Source organism: Dendropsophus ebraccatus, chromosome 14 (genome assembly GCF_027789765.1).
Source record: "Dendropsophus ebraccatus isolate aDenEbr1 chromosome 14, aDenEbr1.pat, whole genome shotgun sequence".
Taxonomy (NCBI): Eukaryota; Metazoa; Chordata; class Amphibia; order Anura; family Hylidae; genus Dendropsophus; species Dendropsophus ebraccatus.
In genome coordinates, this window is record NC_091467.1 from 8,914,575 (window position 1) to 8,935,887 (window position 21,313).

General features: G+C 50.9%; 2 protein-coding genes across 7 annotated transcripts in view; one reads left to right on the top strand and one right to left on the bottom strand.

Annotated features, from left to right (window-relative positions):
- Positions 1 to 21,313, bottom strand: part of ZBTB46 (zinc finger and BTB domain containing 46) — an 87,620-nt gene that overhangs the window by 21,757 nt on the left and 44,550 nt on the right. For 2 of the 5 annotated variants that reach the window (XM_069952202.1, XM_069952198.1), the window contains exons 1-3: positions 10,643 to 10,746; positions 4,571 to 4,677; positions 2,435 to 3,378 (exon numbers count right to left, since the gene is read on the bottom strand). In XM_069952202.1, coding sequence (XP_069808303.1) covers positions 2,435 to 3,344 — 910 coding nt within the window. In that variant the 5' untranslated portion in view covers positions 3,345 to 3,378; positions 4,571 to 4,677; positions 10,643 to 10,746. Of the gene's footprint in view, positions 1 to 2,434; positions 3,379 to 4,570; positions 4,678 to 5,940; positions 5,964 to 10,442; positions 10,526 to 10,642; positions 10,747 to 21,313 lie in introns of those variants that run through there. The other 3 variants (XM_069952200.1, XM_069952201.1, XM_069952199.1) reach the window with 3 other exon arrangements.
- The window catches only part of TPD52L2 (TPD52 like 2), a 46,963-nt gene continuing 36,721 nt past the window's right edge, over positions 11,072 to 21,313 (top strand). Inside the window, exon 1 of one of the 2 annotated variants that reach the window (XM_069952209.1) lies at positions 11,072 to 11,162. The gene's annotated coding sequence lies outside the window, so the exon portion shown is untranslated. The remainder of the gene's footprint in view (positions 11,163 to 21,313) is intronic. The other variant, XM_069952208.1, reaches the window with a different exon arrangement.

Here is a 21,313-nt window from a genome sequence, read left to right on the forward strand (position 1 = left end):
CTCCACAATCCATGGACTTCTCTTGCTCTTTGGCCACCATGAGTGTAGCACCTTTAGTCAGAGAGGCGTGTCTGTTTGTGAATTGGTCTCTGGGGAGGAGCTTGTGGATAAGGCCAATGACGTTTCATGTCGCTCACTAGTAACTGAGGTCATGTGACATGAATTATGTATGGCAAAAGGGTGGGGGTACAAAGCCACGTATGAATACTCATGAGAATAGAGTAGTTGATGGAATTCAATTGTTGGGTTTTTAGTAAATGAAGGTCTATGGAAAACTTTAGGCTGCAAGGTATGATGGGAGTCGTAGTTTTACAACAGTTGGGAGCCACATTGAGTAACATCACCCTGGAGTGCATCTGTTACCGCCTGCAGGCTGTAGAGCATGCTGGGAGTTGTACATTTACAACAAATAGAGAGATAGTTGGGGTCGCATGCACTTATTACTTTAGGCTGTCTGAGCATGCTGGGAGCTGTAGTTTTGCAACAGGTTGGGAAATAATGATGCAGTATGTGTCTTGGTTTAGTTATATTGCCATTCTACCCATTTGCAATACAATATTTCTCTATGGTCTCTAGTGGTCGACCATCCACGGTCTAGCAGTGACCATCCTCCCCTGGTGTCGGTGATGTGACACAGGACTTGTTAGGACAGCACGCCAATCACCAGAAAATCACTAATAAGCCATCCTGGACGGAGCGGCACATACGTAAAGGGATTAGGGCCCGAAGCCGGGCGTCCTGACTGACAGTAATTGGGGACGGATCAGTCTCCAGACGCGTACGTCTCATTTACTCTTCTTTGTTTGGTATAATGAGGGTGAGGGAGGTCGGGCAATGTGTTGCGGGCACAGAGGACGCCCACTCTTCCTGTCCTCCTGCCCATCCTCTTGGTTAACAGCCTAATCCTAGGATTTCTCAGCATTATCCTAACAAGATCCCGGAGAGGAACTTTACTAACCAGCCCTGCGGATACATCTGAACACCCCGGCCGAGGCTTCTAGATCTCCATGGAAACCGATAGGCCGAGAGCTGCAAGGTCGCCGTGACCCGGGGGCTGATCGCTGCGTGCCGTCCACAAGCCGATCCTTGCAGTGTCCAGAAATACTTAGTAACAGTTACTAATGAGCCGCTGCCTGGCAAAGAGGAGGTAACCGTATAACCAGGCAACAATAGGAGAGCAAGAGCCAAAGAACCTGGCACCCCCATAACACCACACAAACAATAACCAGGCAACAATAGGAGAGCAAGAGCCAAAGAACCCGGCACCCCCATAACACCACAGAAACAATAACCAGGTAACAATAGGAGAGTAAGAGCCAAAGGACCCAGCACCCCCCATAACACCACAGAAACAATAACCAGGCAACAATAGGAGAGCAAGAGCCAAAGAACCCGGCACCCCCATAACACCACAAAACCGATAACCAGGTAACAATAGGAGAGTAAGAGCCAAAGGACCCAGCACCCCCCATAACACCACAGAAACAATAACCGGGTAACAATAGGAGAGCAAGAGCCAAAGAACCCGGCACCCCCATAACACCACAAAACCAATAACCAGGTAACAATAGGAGAGCAAGAGCCAAAGAACCTGGCACCCCCATAACACCACAGAAACAATAACCGGGTAACAATAGGAGAGCAAGAGCCAAAGAACCCGGCACCCCCATAACACCACAGAAACAATAACCGGGTAACAATAGGAGAGCAAGAGCCAAAGAACCCGGCACCCCCATAACAGCAAACAATAACCAGGCAACAATAGGAGAGCAAGAGCCAAAGAACCCGGCACCCCCATACCACAGAACCGATAACCAGTGCTCTAACCCCTCATACAGGGGCATTTAGCAAATGCATTTATATACTTTATGGTTTTCCCAAGATTAAAAATCAATCATTTACAAGTGATGACCAGCTGATACCGGGGGTCTGACCAATGGGACCCCCTGTGATCTCTAGAATCAGGACCCCAGTCTTCTGTTAGAATGGAGGTGCAGGTCGCACATTTGCTGTGCCGCTCCATTTATTCTCTATGGGAACACTGTGCTTGGCTGTAACAGGAGGTTAAGTTTCCTGTTTTTAGGATTGCGGGGGCCCCAACAATCAGACTACCCACAATCGACTAGTTCTTCTCAAGACAGGAATACCCCTTTAAGAACTGCTGGCCTATGGTCAATGTCTGATCAGCACCAAGAAGGGCCCACCGCGGCTCATCCGTAAGGACTATTGTGTCAGGTGCAGCAGCTTGTGCCCCATCACACACACACGGCTTATCCGGGGTGACAGGAATATGGAGGCTGCAATCACCCAGCTTTCCTAGAAACAGATGTAGCAGAAATCCATGTAACACAGAAATAAAGACAGAACTAATGGGATTTGATATATATACACCCAAGCAAAGGACAGGCCCGCAGGCGTACAAAGCAGAACTTACCGGAATTGTCCTGGTTGCTGTACTGCCACTGCGTGCTGGAGATGAAGGACGGCTCCGGGGACCCCGTCCTGCAGTTCTCCACCATCTGCTGTGTGATGTGTCTAACAGTCTCCTTATTTTTGCGGTTCTTCCTGCGCCCCGAGTGCTGCCAGCCATCCCCTTGATCGATGTAAATGCTTCTGGGGTCCCCTTTGTTGCCTCCTATATAATGAGACGGAGAGACCTGCTCCTCCTTAACCCGCATTGGTCCATAGCACACATCTCCCTGCCATACAGAAGACACCTCGTCCTGACTGTCCACCTTCTGTTCGGCGTCCTCCTTGCCGTAACTGCTGCTGCCTTCATGACAGCTAGCGATGGCCGAGTCTCCTGATGAGTTGGCTGGGCTCGTCCTTCGGGCCAGCCATGGTGAGATACTGCGGCCGGCCACCACGGCAGATAGTAGAGCCTCGGCGCTGCTAGAGGGGGCCCCCATATCATAGTCTACAAGCTCATCAGAAGTCTCTGATTTTATGCTGATGTCCAGGGCGGCCTTGATAAAGCTGTGGCAGGCCTGGACGATGTCCGTCATCTGGAGGTAACTGGCCGCAGACATCACCTCAATGACGTTCTTACTGGTCAGCGCCAGGTGAGCCGAGTACATGAAGTCTATGATGGCTTTAAAGCCCTGAGCGGTGACAATGTCCAGCTGGGTGACGGTGGTCTGCTCGGACGTCTTCTGTACCTGACAGTAGAGGGTCTTGAAGTAGCGGCTGCTGCCTAGCAGGACGTTCTTGTGCGCCTTGAAGATTTTCCCCTCCACAATGATGCAGACGTCGCAGAGGATTCCATGTTGTCGCTGCTCGTTCAGCTCGTTCAGAAGCTGCCTGTAGTGGGACGGGATCTCCATGTCCTCTTTACGGTTATTCATTTGTGGTCGTCTTTGGTTTATGGCCCCCACAAAACTGCAGAAAAAAAGCGAGATGTTAACCCGGTGTCAGTATGCACTGCAGCCCTGGCATTTTACTCCTTCCCTTTCACACTACACTACAGGTCTCAGCATGCTCTATTGTGTAGTGGAGAATGACAGGTTAACATGAAGGTGTGCTGAGGGACGGTTTCCGGTGTACAAGTGCAAATCTTTCCCCCTTGAAGATCAAAAAGAGCTGGAGAGGCTGGATCCGACTTCTGAGGACATTCCACATTACAGAACATCAAAGGGGTCACTCCCCCTCCCCCCACCACCAATACCCACACCCTATTGGGGTTTGCTTTGGGCGGTGAAATCCTGGTCTAAATAATCCCAGAGATTAGTGTCAATCCCAGAGCGGAGAGAGGCGAGTCCAAGGAAGGGATAAAGGAGTCGGAGGAGGCCGACAGATCGACATTAGCCTCATAAATGGAGTCAAAGTTGCCCGTCAATAGCCAAGGAGGGGTGACCCCTAATCTGGGGGTCTCAGCAGTGGTAGCCTCTATGCCAGGTGCTTCAAAGTTGAAATCACAGCGCAGCCCAGGACTAAATAAATCTAGATCACAGGTGTCAAACTCAGGCCCTCCAGCTGACACCCCTGGTCTAGATAGCCAGCAGGTAGGCATAGTAGTAAGTGGGACCCTCCACTGTATAAACCCATGGACACCCACAGTCTGCGGGATGGTAAGGTCGCAAGCATCACTGATGCGCAGAGTGCGTTGGTCACCACTCCAGGCGTCGCTTTCAGGATGAGTAACCGTGGTTTTCACACTTCTGATCCTGCAGATGGAGGCGTCACCGGGCCCTGCACCAGGGTTTTCGGTGGAAATGCTTTGCACTGATGGTGTAGAGATATTTGCACTATTAATAGAGGCGTAGGCAGGAAGGTGATAGATCTAGCGCCTGGCTGGATAGCAGAACTGATAGTGAGTGCAGTGGGGGCAGGGCTATGCTGAGAAAGGGGGTGCAGACGTGTTATAAGGTGTGGTTTTCCAACTATTATTACAACTACAACTCCCAGAATTCCCTGACAATCTTGGCAATCCTTGATTGCTGCATCCCCACCCTGTGACTCTCCAACTGTTGCCAAACTACAACTCTTAGCGTGCCCTGGGGAATCCTAAGAGTTGTAGTTTGGCAACAGCTAGGGTGTCACATGTTGCAAACCAGAGCTCAGGTAGACTCACCGAGCGTCGAGATGTCTCAGGTTCCTCAGCAATCTTGACCGTGACAGAGAGTCAGAGACGCTGCTGGCATGATGTCCCAGACACCGGGGAGGAAGGTCTCACAATCCCTGCAAATAATTGTAAGTATCAATAAGTGACGTCATCAGGACAACCAACCAATCACAGAGCAGGACATCTTAACCAACATGGCATACAGTTGCGCTGTGTAAGTGCCCCCTGACTACCCGACCCCCCCATTGAAAGATTTTCTTTGTATTCAGGCTATGCTGACCAAGGACGTTAACTATCTTAGCTCTGCTGCACAGGGGCGCTCATTCCATAGATATCGATTAAAGGCGACGTCCTCCCACATCTAATATTCTTACTCCTTTCCCCGCACCTACTACATGGGAGGCCCGGAGGTCGGCGTTAATGTCTAACACAAGGTGTGACCGGAATAAGAGGCGGCTTGTTATTAAAGCAGAAAACTGAAGCCTTAAGGTGACCACAATCCATCTTATGGCCCCTCCTCCCTGATCCCCTATACACATGCACGCTCAGCTGAGCACGCATGCATCTTCAGTGGGGAGAGGGGAGAGTCATCCAGATCCATCCAGGCCCCTAGACTCTCAGTGTAGATTGTGAACCCTCATCCAGTTCATATGCAGACCCCTCCATCCCCACCTCTTCCCTCTCCAGAGACTCTTATCATCCATATCCTAAACTTTGTCTCCCCTACTCCATATCCAGACCCCTCTGTCCCCAATTCTTTTCCCAGACCCTTCTCGGTTACATCCAGACCCAACCCAACCCAACTGCGTACCCCTCCAGACTCCTCTAGTCCATCTCCAGAGCCCTCTCCCTCTCTCCAGTCTGACATGGGTAGAACTATTTTCTTACAATGGAATTTGCAGTTCACGCATTTACAGAATAAGGACTGGAGGTTGGAGTACTCCTTTACGTTAAAGTAAGCCCATGTAAATTTTTGTATGTAGGGTCATTGGCATCAGTGCTAATATGGCCCATCATGGAGAGGAGGATGGTTGTTGTCTTGCTCCAGGCCAGTGTTCTCTCTGGACGTGGCGGGTGATCAGACTCCTCCGCTGACTGGCTGAGGAGGCTTTTGTAATGCTGCCAATCTGGGGTCTTAGTAACTCCCTTTAGGGTATTCTCTGGCTGTAGGGACCGGTTCCCTTCTCCTCTATAATGCAATAGGCTCCTTGCAGTGTTTGAGGGAGCTGGCCCTTTAAGAAAATATAGTGTAATATAACCAGGAATCAGAGCAAGAAAATTACAGGCACAGAGCAACTATCAGAGAACAAAGTGCCCCAGATATCCACCCCACACGGAGCAAGTGGCCCACTTTCCTCTCCGCTCAAACTGCAACTCACTTAATCCATCCTCCTCAATACGAGGCTCTCCGGATCCATAAACTGGCAATAGCTCATCCATCACCCTGAGAGTCAATCAGCCATCGCAGCACACATCTCCACCCCCAGAGGACGCTCCGTCCAGGTCCAGTCTGATGGTGGTGGGGGGGGGGCATGGAGTCACATCTGAAGAGCTGACAGTGATTCTGCACATGTGTATACAGCTCCAGTGCAGACCTATGTGACTCCATGGTTACACGCTGCTACAAGCATAGCCTGACCGGCCATTGTGATTACTCCATAACACAGCTGCCGAACATAGATCCAGCCAGAGGGGAGCTTCCTGGTAGTTACACTATAATGGACGTGTTTAGCCGAGCCGGGGGTGCACATTAACGGGGTATGGAGGCCGAGAAGAATCTATGTCTATGGCCGACTCAAGAGGATTCCCCAGAAAATGCCACAAAATCCTGCACCCCCCTCCCCAGGAGAGAGGATCCCAGGAGCCAATAAGAGCCCTGCTGCTGCCCTCGAAGTGTCCGGTGTTATCCAGCGGAATTCTAAAAATGCCTCTTTACCCACCGAGCACAGATAAGGTGCGGGGATGTCACTGCCATATAGGGGGGCGCACACTATAGGAGCGATAGATGGGATAGACTCCCTCCTAGTGCTGACAGGACATAGGCACCCCACCCAGGAAAGCTGGGTGATCATGTGACCACCTGCCCTGCCTTCTGATTGGGTGTAAATGCACTGGGCAATGATGGCAAACCTGCGGCTCCCCGGCTGTGCCAAAAATGTGCAGTTGTTGCATCTACCCCTCAGATACTGCGATGTGTCGGCTGCGCCCCATTACTCAGCATAGGGCCTGTGTACCTTGTGATGTCATCTCCTGACTCCACCTAACTCTCAGCACTGGCACCCAGACAATCTAGGTGAGAGGGTCCCAGGCTCTGTAATAAATCCCACCTGCAGCCCCCCCCCCCCCCATAGGCACCTGCCTGGTCTCTGCAGGCTCAGGTAATACCGCAGCTTAGCCGCTTTCCTCTGTGTAAGTTGGCTGGAGCTCAGATACCCCCCTCTCCCTCAGCAGCCCTGGGGGACAGCGCGCAGTTGCAGCACGGCTCCGCAGATTCCCCTTTTGGAGGTTACAGGAAGGAGGAGGAAAGGGAGGAAGGGAAGGGTAAGGAAGACAGAGACAAAAGAGGAAACAAGGGAAAAGGTGAAAGTAAAGAGGGGGGCAGCAAGAGAGGGGGTGGGGGTATGGAGGAAGGGAAAATAAGGGAGGAGGTTGTGTCCCTGGCACGCAACCACCTCTGTACAAAGCACGCCATTCAGTGCCCTGCCCAAGGAAGGGAACACCTTCCCCAACGCCCCAAAAATAGACGCTCACAAACTTCTGCCCTGGTGTATATGAGGGCACAGGTGGTGCCAGGCGCTGAGGCAGCCGTACTATACAACTACTGCCCTGGTGTATATGAGGGCACAGGTGGTGCCGGGCGCTGGGGCAGCCGTACTATACAACTACTGCCCTGGTGTATATGAGGGCACAGGTGGTGCCGGGAGCTGGGGCAGCCGTACTATACAACTACTGCCCTGGTGTATATGAGGGCACAGGTGGTGCCGGGCGCTGGGACAGCCGTACTATACAACTACTGCCCTGGTGTATATGAGGGCACAGGTGGTGCCGGGCGCTGGGGCAGCCGTACTATACAACTACTGCCCTGGTGTATATGAGGGCACAGGTGGTGCCGGGCGCTGGGGCAGCCGTACTATACAACTACTGCCCTGGTGTATATGAGGGCACAGGTGGTGCCGGGCGCTGGGGCAGCCGTACTATACAACTACTGCCCTGGTGTATATGAGGGCACAGGTGGTGCCGGGCGCTGGGGCAGCCGTACTATACAACTACTGCCCTGGTGTATATGAGGGCACAGGTGGTGCCGGGCGCTGGGGCAGCCGTACTATACAACTACTGCCCTGGTGTATATGAGGTTACAGGTTGTGTCGGGCGCTGGGGCAGCCGTACTATACAACTACTGCCCTGGTGTATATGAGGGCACAGGTGGTGCCGGGCGCTGGGGCAGCCGTACTATACAACTACTGCCCTGGTGTATATGAGGGCACAGGAGGTGCCGGGCGCTGGGGCAGCCGTACTATACAACTACTGCCCTGGTGTATATGAGGGCACAGGTGGTGCCGGGCGCTGGGGCAGCCGTACTATACAACTACTGCCCTGGTGTATATGAGGGCACAGGTGGTGCCGGGCGCTGGGGCAGCTGTACTATACAACTACTGCAGGCTGGTAGAGTGGCATCAGATGGCACAACCCGCCCAGGACTCTGCACCCCTATAACTGCCCGTGTACCCTAACCTATACAGAACTATCACTCCCATCAAGCCCACATATGCCCAAGTATACTCAGCTGATGGGAGTTGTAGGTGCATCAGGTTGGGTATTAGTTCCTTTATATACAATGTGAGCAGAGACATCCTGACTGTCACATCTGACAACTAGCTGTCTATTTAGAGATTAACTACATCTACTAGGAGCCACGGACAACTCTACCGGTGAATGTCAGCTACTGCTCCCTGTTATCAGCCATCTGATGCTATAGAGGGTTACTGCTCCCTGTTATCAGCCATCTGATGCTATAGAGGGTTACTGCTCCCTGGTATCAGCCATCTGATGCTATAGAGGGTTACTGCTCCCTGGTATCAGCCATCTGATGCTATAGAGGGTTAATGTTCCCTGGTATCAGCCATCTGATGCTATAAAGGGTTACTGCTCCCTGGTATCAGCCATCTGATGCTATAGAGGGTTACTGTTCCCTGGTATCAGCCATCTGATGCTATAAAGGGTTACTGCTCCCTGGTATCAGCCATCTGATGCTATAGAGGGTTACTGTTCCCTGGTATCAGCCATCTGATGCTATAGAGGGTTACTGCTCCCTGGTATCAGCCATCTGATGCTATAGAGGGTTACTGCTCCCTGGTATCAGCCATCTGATGCTATAGAGGGTTACTGCTCCCTGGTATCAGCCATCTGATGCTATAGAGGGTTACTGCTCCCTGGTATCAGCCATCTGATGCTATAGAGGGTTACTGCTCCCTGGTATCAGCCATCTGATGCTATAGAGGGTTACTGCTCCCTGGTATCAGCCATCTGATGCTATAAAGGGTTACTGCTCCCTGGTATCAGCCATCTGATGCTATAGAGGGTTACTGCTCCCTGGTATCAGCCATCTGATGCTATAAAGGGTTACTGCTCCCTGGTATCAGCCATGTCAGGCCGGGAGGAGGTGGACAGCAATGTACTGCTGGGTGTGATGATGCACAATACAGATATATAATGTCACGTAAGCCACAGGCCATGTATTCAAAGCTAAAATTTCCCTAACAAAATACCCCCCAATCCCTCGCACAGCCGGCCATTCATAAAGTAACAGCACCCACCGCCGACACCTCTGCAGGACACCCACCACCGCCGGCACCGGGACATGTAAGGATAAATAGGTTATATATATATACATACACCCAAGTATCACACCCCACGTCTCCGGGCAAAACCCCCCACCCACAGTGCACTGCCTGCATACACGCGTAACCTTATATATCTATGTTATAGGGCAGGGTGCTTGCCACGGGAGATCTCCACTTGTTGACAAACTACAACTCCCAGCATGCCCCCACTGCCCTTTCCTGGCACAGATAGAAGTGCTACAACTCTCAGCATGTACAGTAAGAGAACCATACGGCTGGGAACCCCGCAGAGGATCGCACCTTAAACATTATATATATATTCTCATCAGTAAAAAGTGACAAACCAACCCAGCTCTGCTGCATCTCCCAATAGAGACTATATCCTGCCCCATAGAACTTACTTCTCAGTAACAGGAGCCAGGAATAATACAGACACCTGCTCTCCGGCTAATAATGGAGGAGGCAGCCCCCCAGGCTCTGGGCAGGTGACCGGTGACTGGAGGGGGAAGGGGGGGCTGGAGATGCAAATCACTGACCAACACAGCTGGGGGAGATGCAGCAGAGCCCAAGGGGTCCACTACAAGGGACAGTGCAACATTATATCAAGGGCTTCTATCACATGTTAATATATATATATATATATATATATATATATATATATATATATATATATACATACATATACAGGTGCTAACCCTGAATATAGCCACAACTATACATCCATATTACTATATATATATATATATATATATATATATATATATATATATATATATATATATATATATGTATATATACACACACACACACTGTATATATATATCCTCTATATACACACATACTGTATATATATCCTCTATATACACACACACACATCTATACATCTCTCTCTCTCTCTCTATATATATATATATATATATATATATATATATATATATATATATATATATATATACACTGTATATATATATATATCCTCTATACACACACACACACACACACACACACACACACACACAGACAGACAGACACAAGTTTACCTGTATATAGAGTACATGGCCCCTCCTGTCTCTCTCTCCCCCCGGTATATGTGACATCGTATACAGCGGGGATCCCCGGCGGCCGGACACAGTTCCCCCCCCGGCAGTGTCGCCCTTCCCTCTGTCCCCCCCGGAGACCAGCACTGAGAGCCCGCACAGCCCGCTCCTCCGCCGTGGCCCCGGTGCCGCGCGCCCCGTACCTGTGTCCAGTCTCCGGTCAGTCGGTGTCTGTCTCTGCTGCGCGTTCCCGACACTGTCAGACGGCGCTGGGGGCGGAGAGCGTGGGCGGGGCATCCTCGCAGCCGGCAAGGGGCGTGGTGTCTACAGAGTCAGACAGAGCGCAAGGCCGCGCCCACAGAGGCGCTGTACTGACAGATAGTCCCCGCCTACTAGAGGCGTGGCCCACGGCAAGGGTTGTGCTTAGCGGCTGACACCGCCCACTGGGTGGAGTCCTATTGGCTGAAGCGGCTGGCTAATTGTAATAGTCCCGCCCATGTGTCAGCCGCTTGGGAGGAGGAGCTGTCTGCGAGAGGTGGGAGATGGGGAGGACGAGACCACGTGGGGGGACCAGTGAACACGTGACTAAGGAAATGCCATTCAGGGTCAGTGTCGCCTACCAGTCGTGGCCATTGTGCGCCCCATTATAGCCGCTCAGGGCCGCCCCCTATGGTGTGCCCCTATCACCTGCCCCCTGGCAACCGCGAGCCTGCAAGGATACAGGTATTTCCTATAGACCTCAATGGTGTGTGACTAATGGGAGCTCCCAGTCACCTCTCTGGGGACAACAAGCAGCACTGGCCCCCAGAGGGTGCAAAACTCCCAGCATGCCCTGGTAGCTCCACACCAATCATAGCAGAACTACAACTCCCAGCATGCCCCTGGTAGCTCCACACCAATCATAGCAGAACTACAGCTCCCAGCATGCCCCTGGTAGCTTCACACCAATCATAGAAGAACTACAACTCCCAGCATGCCCCTGGTAGCTCCACACCAATCATAGCAGAACTACAACTCCCAGCATGCCCTGATAGCCTGCAGTAATATCTTCATACCAATCATAGCAGAACTACAACTCCCAGCATGCCCCTGGTAGCTCCACACCAATCATAGCCAAACTACAGCTCCCAGCATGCCCCTGGTAGCTCCACACCAATCATAGCAGAACTACAACTCCCAGCATGCCCCTGGTAGCTCCACATCAATCATAACAGAACTACAGCTCCCAGCATGCCCCTGGTAGCTCCACACCAATCATAGCAGAACTACAACTCCCAGCATGCCCCTGGTAGCTCCACATCAATCATAACAGAACTACAGCTCCCAGCATGCCCCTAGTAGCTCCACACCAATCATAGCAGAACTACAACTCCCAGCATGCCCCTGGTAGCTCCACACCAATCATAGCAGAACTACAACTCCCAGCATGCCCTAATAGCTCCACACCAATCATAGCAGAACTACAACTCCCAGCATGCCCTAATAGCCTGCAGTAATATCTCCACACCAATCATAGCAGAACTACAACTCCCAGCATGCCCTGGTAGCTCCACACCAATGATAGCAGAACTACAACTCCCAGCATGCCCTGGTAGCCTGCAGTAATACCGCCATACCAATCATAGCCAATATAGCTAGTTGTAGCTATGTAGTTGTGGTATTATTTATCACTATGCGGTCATGGTGTGGCGATCTCAGGACCTTGTACAGTAATATCATTGGTAATATTGGTCTTTGTGTAGTGACTTATTCAGTAATGGTATGGCGGCATTACTCATTACTTTGTGGTTATGGTGTGGCTGTATTATTTTGGCCCTTGGGTAGTGTTATTACTTTGTGTAGTACGGGTGTTGGTGTGGCAGTAGTATTAGGATCCTGTATAGGGCTATCGTTGGTAATATTACTCTTTGTATAGTCACTTTCAGTAATAATATGGCAGTACCATTTATTGATATGTGATCATTATGTGGCAGTACTATTTTGGGCCTTGTATGGTATTATTATTTCTCTTTGTATAGTGACTTATTCAGTAAGGTTGTAGTGGTATTATTGCTTTTTCTGTGGTCATGATGTGGCGGTATTATTATTGCTCCTTTTCATAGTGACTTATTTAGTAATAGTGTAGTGGTCTTATTGCTTATTATGTGGTGTTACTATTTTGGCCCTTGTATGGTAGTATTATTGGTCTTTGTGTAATGGCTTTTATTCAGTAATTGTATGGCAGTATTACATATCACTATGTGGTCATGGTGTGGCCAGGTATTGTGGCATTAGTATACTTAGTTTTATACGGTGTCTGTATAATGGTGGTAATATTTATGGTGATTTGTTCCTCGTACAGTAGTATTTTGGTAACTATGACTTATTCAGCGGTATACGGTATTATAAATAGAGAATAGCTGTATTGTATATGTAATGGTTTTTTTGGGGTGGGGATACCAAACTCATCCTTATGGACCCTAGGAACGTTACTGGCATAGCTGAAGCATCTGAACACAAGCTGAAGGGGCCACAGTTTGTCCTGGGGCCATAGGACTCCGGTTACTCCCTGCTCAAAGATGTAAATGAATATAAGTTCTACTGAACCTTTACCGACAAAACGACATATCCCTCTTCTCAGATCCTCCTGCTGTATAGTACACTGCCTACAGATTGGATGGTAGGTCTTCCTTTTAATTTAGTCTTGACAGTAGATCGGCCTTCATAGCGCCCCGCTAATCTAGTGTACACAGTCCTAGGAGACCTCAGGCATAGCAGGCTTTTCCAGGACTCTGAATCTAGACCCTTAAGTGCAGGCAACAAAGACCCTATGGGGGGGAGCAAAAACATGGATCACCCCATCAATCTAGTTGCCCTGTTAGGGTATGTGCCCACTACGGAATACGCACAGTGACATGTCAATTCTTTGGGTGGACGGCGGAATTCGCCAGCAAATATCAGTGAATCTGTGGGAAGGGCAGAACTTCAAACGGAGGCTGCGCGGCGCTTGACGGCTGGGGCTATGTTCACACAACGTATATTTTCGTATAACTACATTAATACGAAAATATATGTGCTGTTGCTGCCTATGGAGTCCCGGCCGGAGTGTATACACGTGGTGTACACTCCGGCCGGGATCCCTGGCGGCGCCGCAAACAACTGACATGTCAGTTTTCTGTGGCCACTATTCAGTGAATAGCGGCCGCAGAAAACCCTGTCAGTGCACACAATGAAGGGAGCGGCTGCTCGCTCCATAGTGTGCAGTGGATCTGTGCGCGCCCGCATCATAACTCTGTGGCCCTGAAGATGATGTTTTCTGAGACTGGCCGTTCCGTGACCCTGCCTGGTCACTGAACGGCCGATCTCATTCTATGTATGAACATAGCCTAAAAGGGTGAACCATGAAGTTGCGTCATTGATTGCATTGGGGTGATACAGCTGGAGGGGGTGATACAGCCATCCCTTTGTTTCATGTATCAATGGGGGGGAGGGGGTTCCAATCAGTCATACCCCCCCCTTCCCCCCTGCTGATAAATCTGTCATCCAACCCCTTTAAATGGAAACAATCTTAGTGTGTGGGTTCACCTTCCAGAATATTGTTACACTACTGTAGCACCCAAAACGCGTCAGACTGATGTTCTGTAAATCCCCAAACAAAAAAAATTGCACATAGATTCTACTACAGAGCACCCCCCTCACAAAATGGTATCACAGCCAGGACCCCCGTGCACAGCGCGCCGCTACGTCTCATATGTCATTTTGGGTCACTGGGTGCTCTCTGCTTACAAGTAACAAGGTTTTTTTTTTTCTTTTGTGCGTGTAAATAGTATTTTTGGCCTCGGCTCCAGGCAGTGTCAGCAGAACGCGGAGGGTTAACTCAGCACTGGGAGTTGTTGGGGAGGTGGGGGGTGGGAGAAAGGTTACAGGGTTGGGAGCTGGGGGGTAGTTTGGAGACTGGAGGGATCACTGTGGATTCCTGGGGCTGTGGGAGGGCCACTGCACGACTGTAATTTTCCAGAGCGCCAAGGGAGAGAAGGCTGACGGGAGGGGAGAGGGGTGTGCCAGGGTAATGACCGGCTTCATGTGCCCACCTCTAACCCACCTGGGTGTGTAATAATAACATCCTTCATATAGTGCCAGTGTATTGTGTACCACTATACGTGCCCACCCTGCCCACTATAACCGCAACTTAAAAAAAAAACCCGTACTCAAAGCGCTCTTCTGGAGATCTGGCGGTGTCACCTGGCACGATCGTCCTCTGTTGCTAAGCAACAGCCTGAGTGGTGCAGAAATCATTTATTTAGGAGTCTGAGGGGCCCCATAATGGACAAATACGATAGGAGACCGAAGCGCCCGGCGCTTCCCAATGGTCTCTAAATCAGTGATCCACCAGCTGGTGCAAGACTACAACACTCAGCAGGTTTCTGATGGTGAGGAACACTGCAAAAGAAGACCCTTAAGGCTGTCAGGGCATGCTGGGAGTTGTAGTTGTGCAATACCTGCAGAGTCACCAGGTGGGGAACACTGCAATAGATAATGCTGAAGGTTGTCAGGGCATGCTGGGAGTTGTAGTTGTGCAATAGCTGCAAAACCACAGGGTGTGGAACACTGCGATAGATAATGTTGAATATTGTCAGGGCATGCTGGGAGTTGTAGTTTTAAAACAGCTGGAAGTCACCTTAAATGTGGACCCTCAGTAGTGTCAGGGCATGCTGGGAGTTGTAGTTTTGATCACTGCTCTATATATCTCTCCTCCATACTGCCTCATTCCCGATGCGCCCCTCATAAATTATTAGCCAGTCATCTGTATACAGGTGCAGTCTCTATACGCTCTGCCCTAAGCTCTCAGGTGCTACCTGCATAGGCCTGGTAACTGTAGAAGCCTCCGGTGGGGGAAGGGATTGGGGGGGGGGGGGGATATCTGCAGCATGCTGCAACCTTTGCCAGGCTTACCCTAGTCCTGCCATATGTTCACCCCTTCCCCCTCTTGTCCTTTGCAGTTTTGCATAGGCTGCATAGGTATCACAAGCCTGTGGGGGTGGTATGGGCCTTCATGGGTTAATAAAGGAGCCGCACTGCCTGTATAAAAGAGGAAGCTGTGTGTATCATCTGCTGGTACAGTATGGTCCGCTCCTTCCAGTGCTGGCTCTCCTCTTATAATCAGCCACGAGCTGCCGCTCCGACGTCTCCAAGGCCATTCGGATAAACAGTTATTTTTGGGTTTGGAGTGTAATAAGAGGATAGACCACCCTGCGCTGTATATGTGTGCGGTGCATCTTCACTGCCTTCCTGTGGGGGTTTACTCATGGCCTCCACCCCCCTGACCCCCTTCCTTGTCCCTCCACCCCACAGGCTGGCAGCAGTTTCCTCCCCGGGAGGTAAGGCGGAGGGGGTGGGGGCCTGCTTCCTCTGTACCCAAATTAAAAGGTGGTTTTCGGACTTCACGGCCAGATGGCCGGGATCCTCCCTATTCCCCGAAATCTCATATCCAGAGGGGAACTCTGACTCCCACCGCCCTGCTCTGTCACATGGAGGGAGTGTGGGTCCGGGTGTATAGGAGGGGAGGGGGGGGGGCATGGTACAAGATATCACACGGATCAGCACCAGCGTGACGAACAGGCGCTGATAATGGTGCAAGAAATTATTTTTTGGTTTTATCTGTGACGACCGCCATAGAGTCCCCAATGCAGATCCCTACACCCATACTGCTGCTGCAGGTCGAGGCAGATTTGCTGTTCAGGACTGTAGGAAAGCTGTATATTATTGTGTATTGGGTAGCACCCAGCTTTCCCAGAAACCTAAACAGAATATCTGACTCTCCTGTACTGATATTGCTGATCTCTTGTACTGATATTACTGATCTCCAGTACCAGCATCACTGATCTCCTGTATCAATACTGCTGATCTGTACTGGCACTGCTGATCTCCTATACAGGCATCACTGACCTCCTGTATCAGTATATCTGATCTCCTGTACCTGACTGCTGATCTCCTGTAAGGATATTGCTGATCTGTACCGGCACCACTGATCTCCTGTACGAATATTGCTGATCTGTGCCGGAACCACTGATCTCCTATACCGATATTGCTGATCTCCTGTAAGGATATTGCTGATCTGTACCGGCACCGCTGATCTCCTGTACGGATATTGCTGATCTCTGCCGGAACCGCTGATCTCCTATACCGATATTGCTGATCTCCTGTAAGGATATTGCTGATCTGTACTGTCACCGCTGATCTCCTATACCGATATTGCTGATCTCCTGTAAGGATATTGCTGATCTGTACTGTCACCGCTGATCTCCTATACCGATATTGCTGATCTCCTGTACGGATATTGCTGATCTGTACTGTCACCGCTGATCTCCTATACCGATATTGCTGATCTCCTGTACGGATATTGCTGATCTGTACCGTCACCGCTGATCTCCTGTAAATCCCCTGTAGTTCTGGGGCTTGTACATTGTGGTCCAGAATCGGGTATTGACACAGAATCGGGTATTAAAAAAAATCCCAGAGGTGGAAATCCCCTTTAAGTGAGGAGGCGAGCCCGACAAGAGTCCCTCTGATGAAGTGACAATCCCTATATAGCCCCAGAGACATCTGTAATTTTTCCACTGACGACGTTGTGTTTACTCCAGCCACTTGTATAGAGGGAACCAATGTATTCAGGCAATGCATATAGATAGATATGCACCCTCCAAGTGGTTGCAGGAAAGGTCCCGATTACAGGAACCGGGGTATTGCCAGTAACATTGCCCCCCTAAGTGCCAGTCTTACAGACCCATAGATTTCAGCCAATGTCACCACATGCAGCACAACACATTCTCATCGGGGCATATAATGGAAATAGTGGGCTCCAACCTGCGGGTAGACACCATATGGAAATGTGGTCATCTCCTGTAGGAAGAAGGATGTCTCCCTACTGCCCCTTGTATCTAACTATCCTGTAAGTCAAGTCCAGACCCATAATCCAGGATTAGGAAAACATGGCTGCTTTCTTTCAGAAACAGCATCCTCACCCGGTGTGGGCTTTTGCCTGTGTCAGTACAGTAGCGTGAACACAGTTTTGTAGCTCCCAGCATCAACATGAATCATGATGCCGGGAGTTCCGAATTCCATTTTGTTGTACATTGTCCCTAATTACGGACTGTGCATGGAACCTGTGAATGTCCCCTAAAGCTGAGCAGTAATACCGCGGACAACCTGAGGACAGATGTCCCATGGGCTAAAATCAGGCATGACCCCAGACCTATAGACCAACCAACATAGTTGCCCTCGGTCAGCTGTGGACCATATCCATTTTAAAGGCTTGCCCCCTATTCAGAATGCATGCTCAGCAGAGCAGAGTGTGCATGTGTGTGGAGGATCTCCTGGGATCCTACAAACCTTCGAAGGGTACTCCGAGGAAAAAAAAATTCAAATCAGCTTTTGTCAGAAATTTATACAAATTTGTAATTTTCTTCTATTGAACAATATCAAGTCTTCCAGTACTTATCAGCTGCTGTATGTCCTGCAGGGTGTGGTGTATTCTCTCCAGTCTGACACAGTGCTCTCTGCTGCCACCTCTGTCCATGACAGGAGAGGTTTTTTATGGGGATTTGTTACTGCTCTGGACAGTTCCTGACATGGACAGAGGTGGCAGCAGAGAGCACTGTGTCAGACTGGAGAAAATACACCACTTCCTGCAGGACATACAGCAGCTGATAAATACTGAATTTTAAAAAATTACAAATCTATATAACTTTCTTATCCCAGTTGTTTTGAAAAAAAAAAAACATTTCCGCCAAAGTACCTTTTTAAAGTCTCTAGTTTGTTCCACTAGTAGAAAAGGTGAATGAAAGAGATAAAGTAGAATAAATTGTCATAACACAAATACTATCTCAGCTGGTAAGAGCAGGGTGGGTATACCCTCTGCGGCTGATCCGGCTCCTGGCGGCATAGACGGGGTGTCTGGTGTCAGGGAGCTTGTTTACTGCCTCCGATCCTCCACCTGGCAGGTTATTCCCAGGCCGCTTTATAGCAGCCTTGTGCAGTAGTTTGCACCTCCTTGATCTGTGCCCCTCTTTACATGGTGGGGAGACGTTGTATAGGCCTTGTGGAAAAGCCAATGCATATACAGAGCCTGCGGACATCCGTGCATTGTAAAACTCCTATTTTATGGCCTAAATACCCCCTGCGGTAAATGTAAGGGAACCCGTGTCCCAGTAGATCAGGGGTAGGAAACCTTGGCTCTCCAGCTGTTGCAGGCATGATGGGAGTTGTAGTTTTGCAACAGCTGGAGAGCCCAGGTTACCTACCCCTGCAGTAGATATATGTAATGCTGAATCTATGAACCAAAACTTTCCTCCTTGTGGGGCCCCTCCTCTTCAGGGGAGTAGGAATGCAGGCATGGGGGCCCCTGGTGCGATCCATCGCTGAGACGGGAGTGGAGCTAGCGAATGATGCAGGGATGGGGGCCCCTGGTGCGATCCATGGCTGAGACGGGAGTGGAGCTAGCGAATGATGCAGGGATGGGGGCCCCTGGTGCGATCCATGGCTGAGACGGGAGTGGAGCTAGCGAATGATGCAGGGATGGGGGCCCCTGGTGCGATCCATGGCTGAGACGGGAGTGGAGCTAGCGAATGATGCAGGGATGGGGACGGTGGATTAAGGCCTTTAGTACTGCACTATATGAGTCAGGAGGCCATGAGTGCAGATCAGCGCAGATGATGGGAGCTGAAGAAGCTGATCACTGCTTCACCGCTTTGGTTTCACACTTGTGTGTGGACCCGGATGAGATGATGAATTTACCGTACAAATCACCTAATTCGAATATGAAGTGATTTGTTTTGTCTAAATAAAGTATTTTACAAAGTGCTGCAATTCCCCAAATAGTCTTCTACAACACCCAGGAGATCTCCACGTGTCATGGCAGACTGTACAGCACAGGGGTCTGACCCACACCCTCCAACCAAACTACAATTCCCATCAAGCTTCTGGGCCGCTGCTCTGCGAGGAATCCACCATATCTACCACATATGTCCAGCATTAGACACCCGGCGCTAAACAAGGCTTATCAACCTGTCTTTCTAATCCACTCTTTTCTGACGCTTTGGCCGTCTCCTTATCTGTCCGTCACTTCTGTCTTAATCAGGTTGCCGTTTTCGGACTGCACTGCCCCCACCAGATATAGTGGTCGCTTTCCTCAGCCTGTTCCAGGGAGCTGACACTTTGACCTTTCAGCATATAGATATTAGCACAATATTAACAATATTACTAAGTTTATATAGAGAAACCTATTCATCTTTACAGTGCTTTACAGTGTATGGGGCCCATGTGACCCCTGGCCACCACTATAAGTGTCTACAATGGGCATCAGGCCTGGAGCATGGAGCAATAGAAGAAGGCCTCTGGTGTAATGGGTCATGTCCTTCAAGATGTGGACGGCCGGGTGCGTGTGCGTCACTTACCTGGGGAAGAGATGGAACCAGGAGGCACTATGGGAAGAAGACAAGATGGCGGGAGCAGTGTGATGGGCAACGTTCTGCTGGAAGCCTTGTGTCCTGGCATTATGTGGATGTGACTGTGACACTTACCTAACCATTGTATACACCAAGTCCCCCCGTCCATCATGGAAGCAGGACCCCCTAATAGCAGCAGATAATGCCCCATGGGCCGCACTGCAGACATTGTACAGGTAGGAGGAAGATGACAAGAGATCAGGGTGGTGACTCGTCCTCCAGATTCCCCAGATCTCCATGCCATCAACCATCTGGGATCCATGGAGGCCGCTTCTCACACCTTACAGGATCTGCTGCCGATACCACAGGGGGCGTCTCAGGGCTATGGGGTCAGGGGGGACACATCACAGGGCTATGAGGTCCGGGCCTCAGGGGGCACATCACAGGGCTATGAGGTCCGGGCCTCAGGGGACACATCACAGGGCTATGAGGTCCGGGCCTCAGGGGACACATCACAGGGCTATGAGGTGCGGGCCTCAGGGGACACATCACAGGGCTATGAGGTCCGGGCCTCAGGTGACACATCACAGGGCTATGAGGTTCGGGGGGGGACACATCACAGGGCTATGAGGTCCGGGCCTCAGGTGACACATCACAGGGCTATGAGGTCCGGGCCTCGGGACACATCACAGGGCTATGAGGTCCGGGGGGGGGGGGGGGGGGGGACGCATCACAGGGCTATGAGGTCCGGGCCTCGGGACACATCACAGGGCTATGAGGTCCGGGGGGGGGGGGGGGGGGGGACACATCACAGGGCTATGAGGTCCGGGGAGGGGGGGGGGGGACACATCACAGGGCTATGAGGTCCGGGCCTCAGGGGACACATCACAGGGCTATGAGGTGCGGGCCTCAGGGGACACATCACAGGGCTATGAGGTCCGGGCCTCAGGTGACACATCACAGGGCTATGAGGTCCGGGGGGGGGGAACACTTCACAGGGCTATGAGGTCCGGGGGGGGGGGGGGGGGAACGCATCACAGGGCTATGAGGTCCGGGCCTCGGGACACATCACAGGGCTATGAGGTCCGGGGGGGGGGGCGGTTTGGGGGACACATCACAGGGCTATGAGGTCCGGGGAAGGGGGGGGGGGGACACATCACAGGGCTATGAGGTCCGGGCCTCAGGGGACACATCACAAGGCTATTTGGGTCCGGGGCCTCAGGGAACACATCACAGGGCTATTTGGGTCCGGGGCACACGCATTAAAGGGCTGTCGGGTCCAGGGTTAGACACATCACTGGTCTATGGGGTCCGGGCCTCGGGGCACATCAAAAAGCTAAGGGGTCTTGGCCCTTAGGGGGTCACATCAGAGGTATATGGGGTCCGGGCCCTGGGAGGAACATATACCAAGACTATCGGGTTTGGGCCAAGAAAGACCACCACAAAATTACT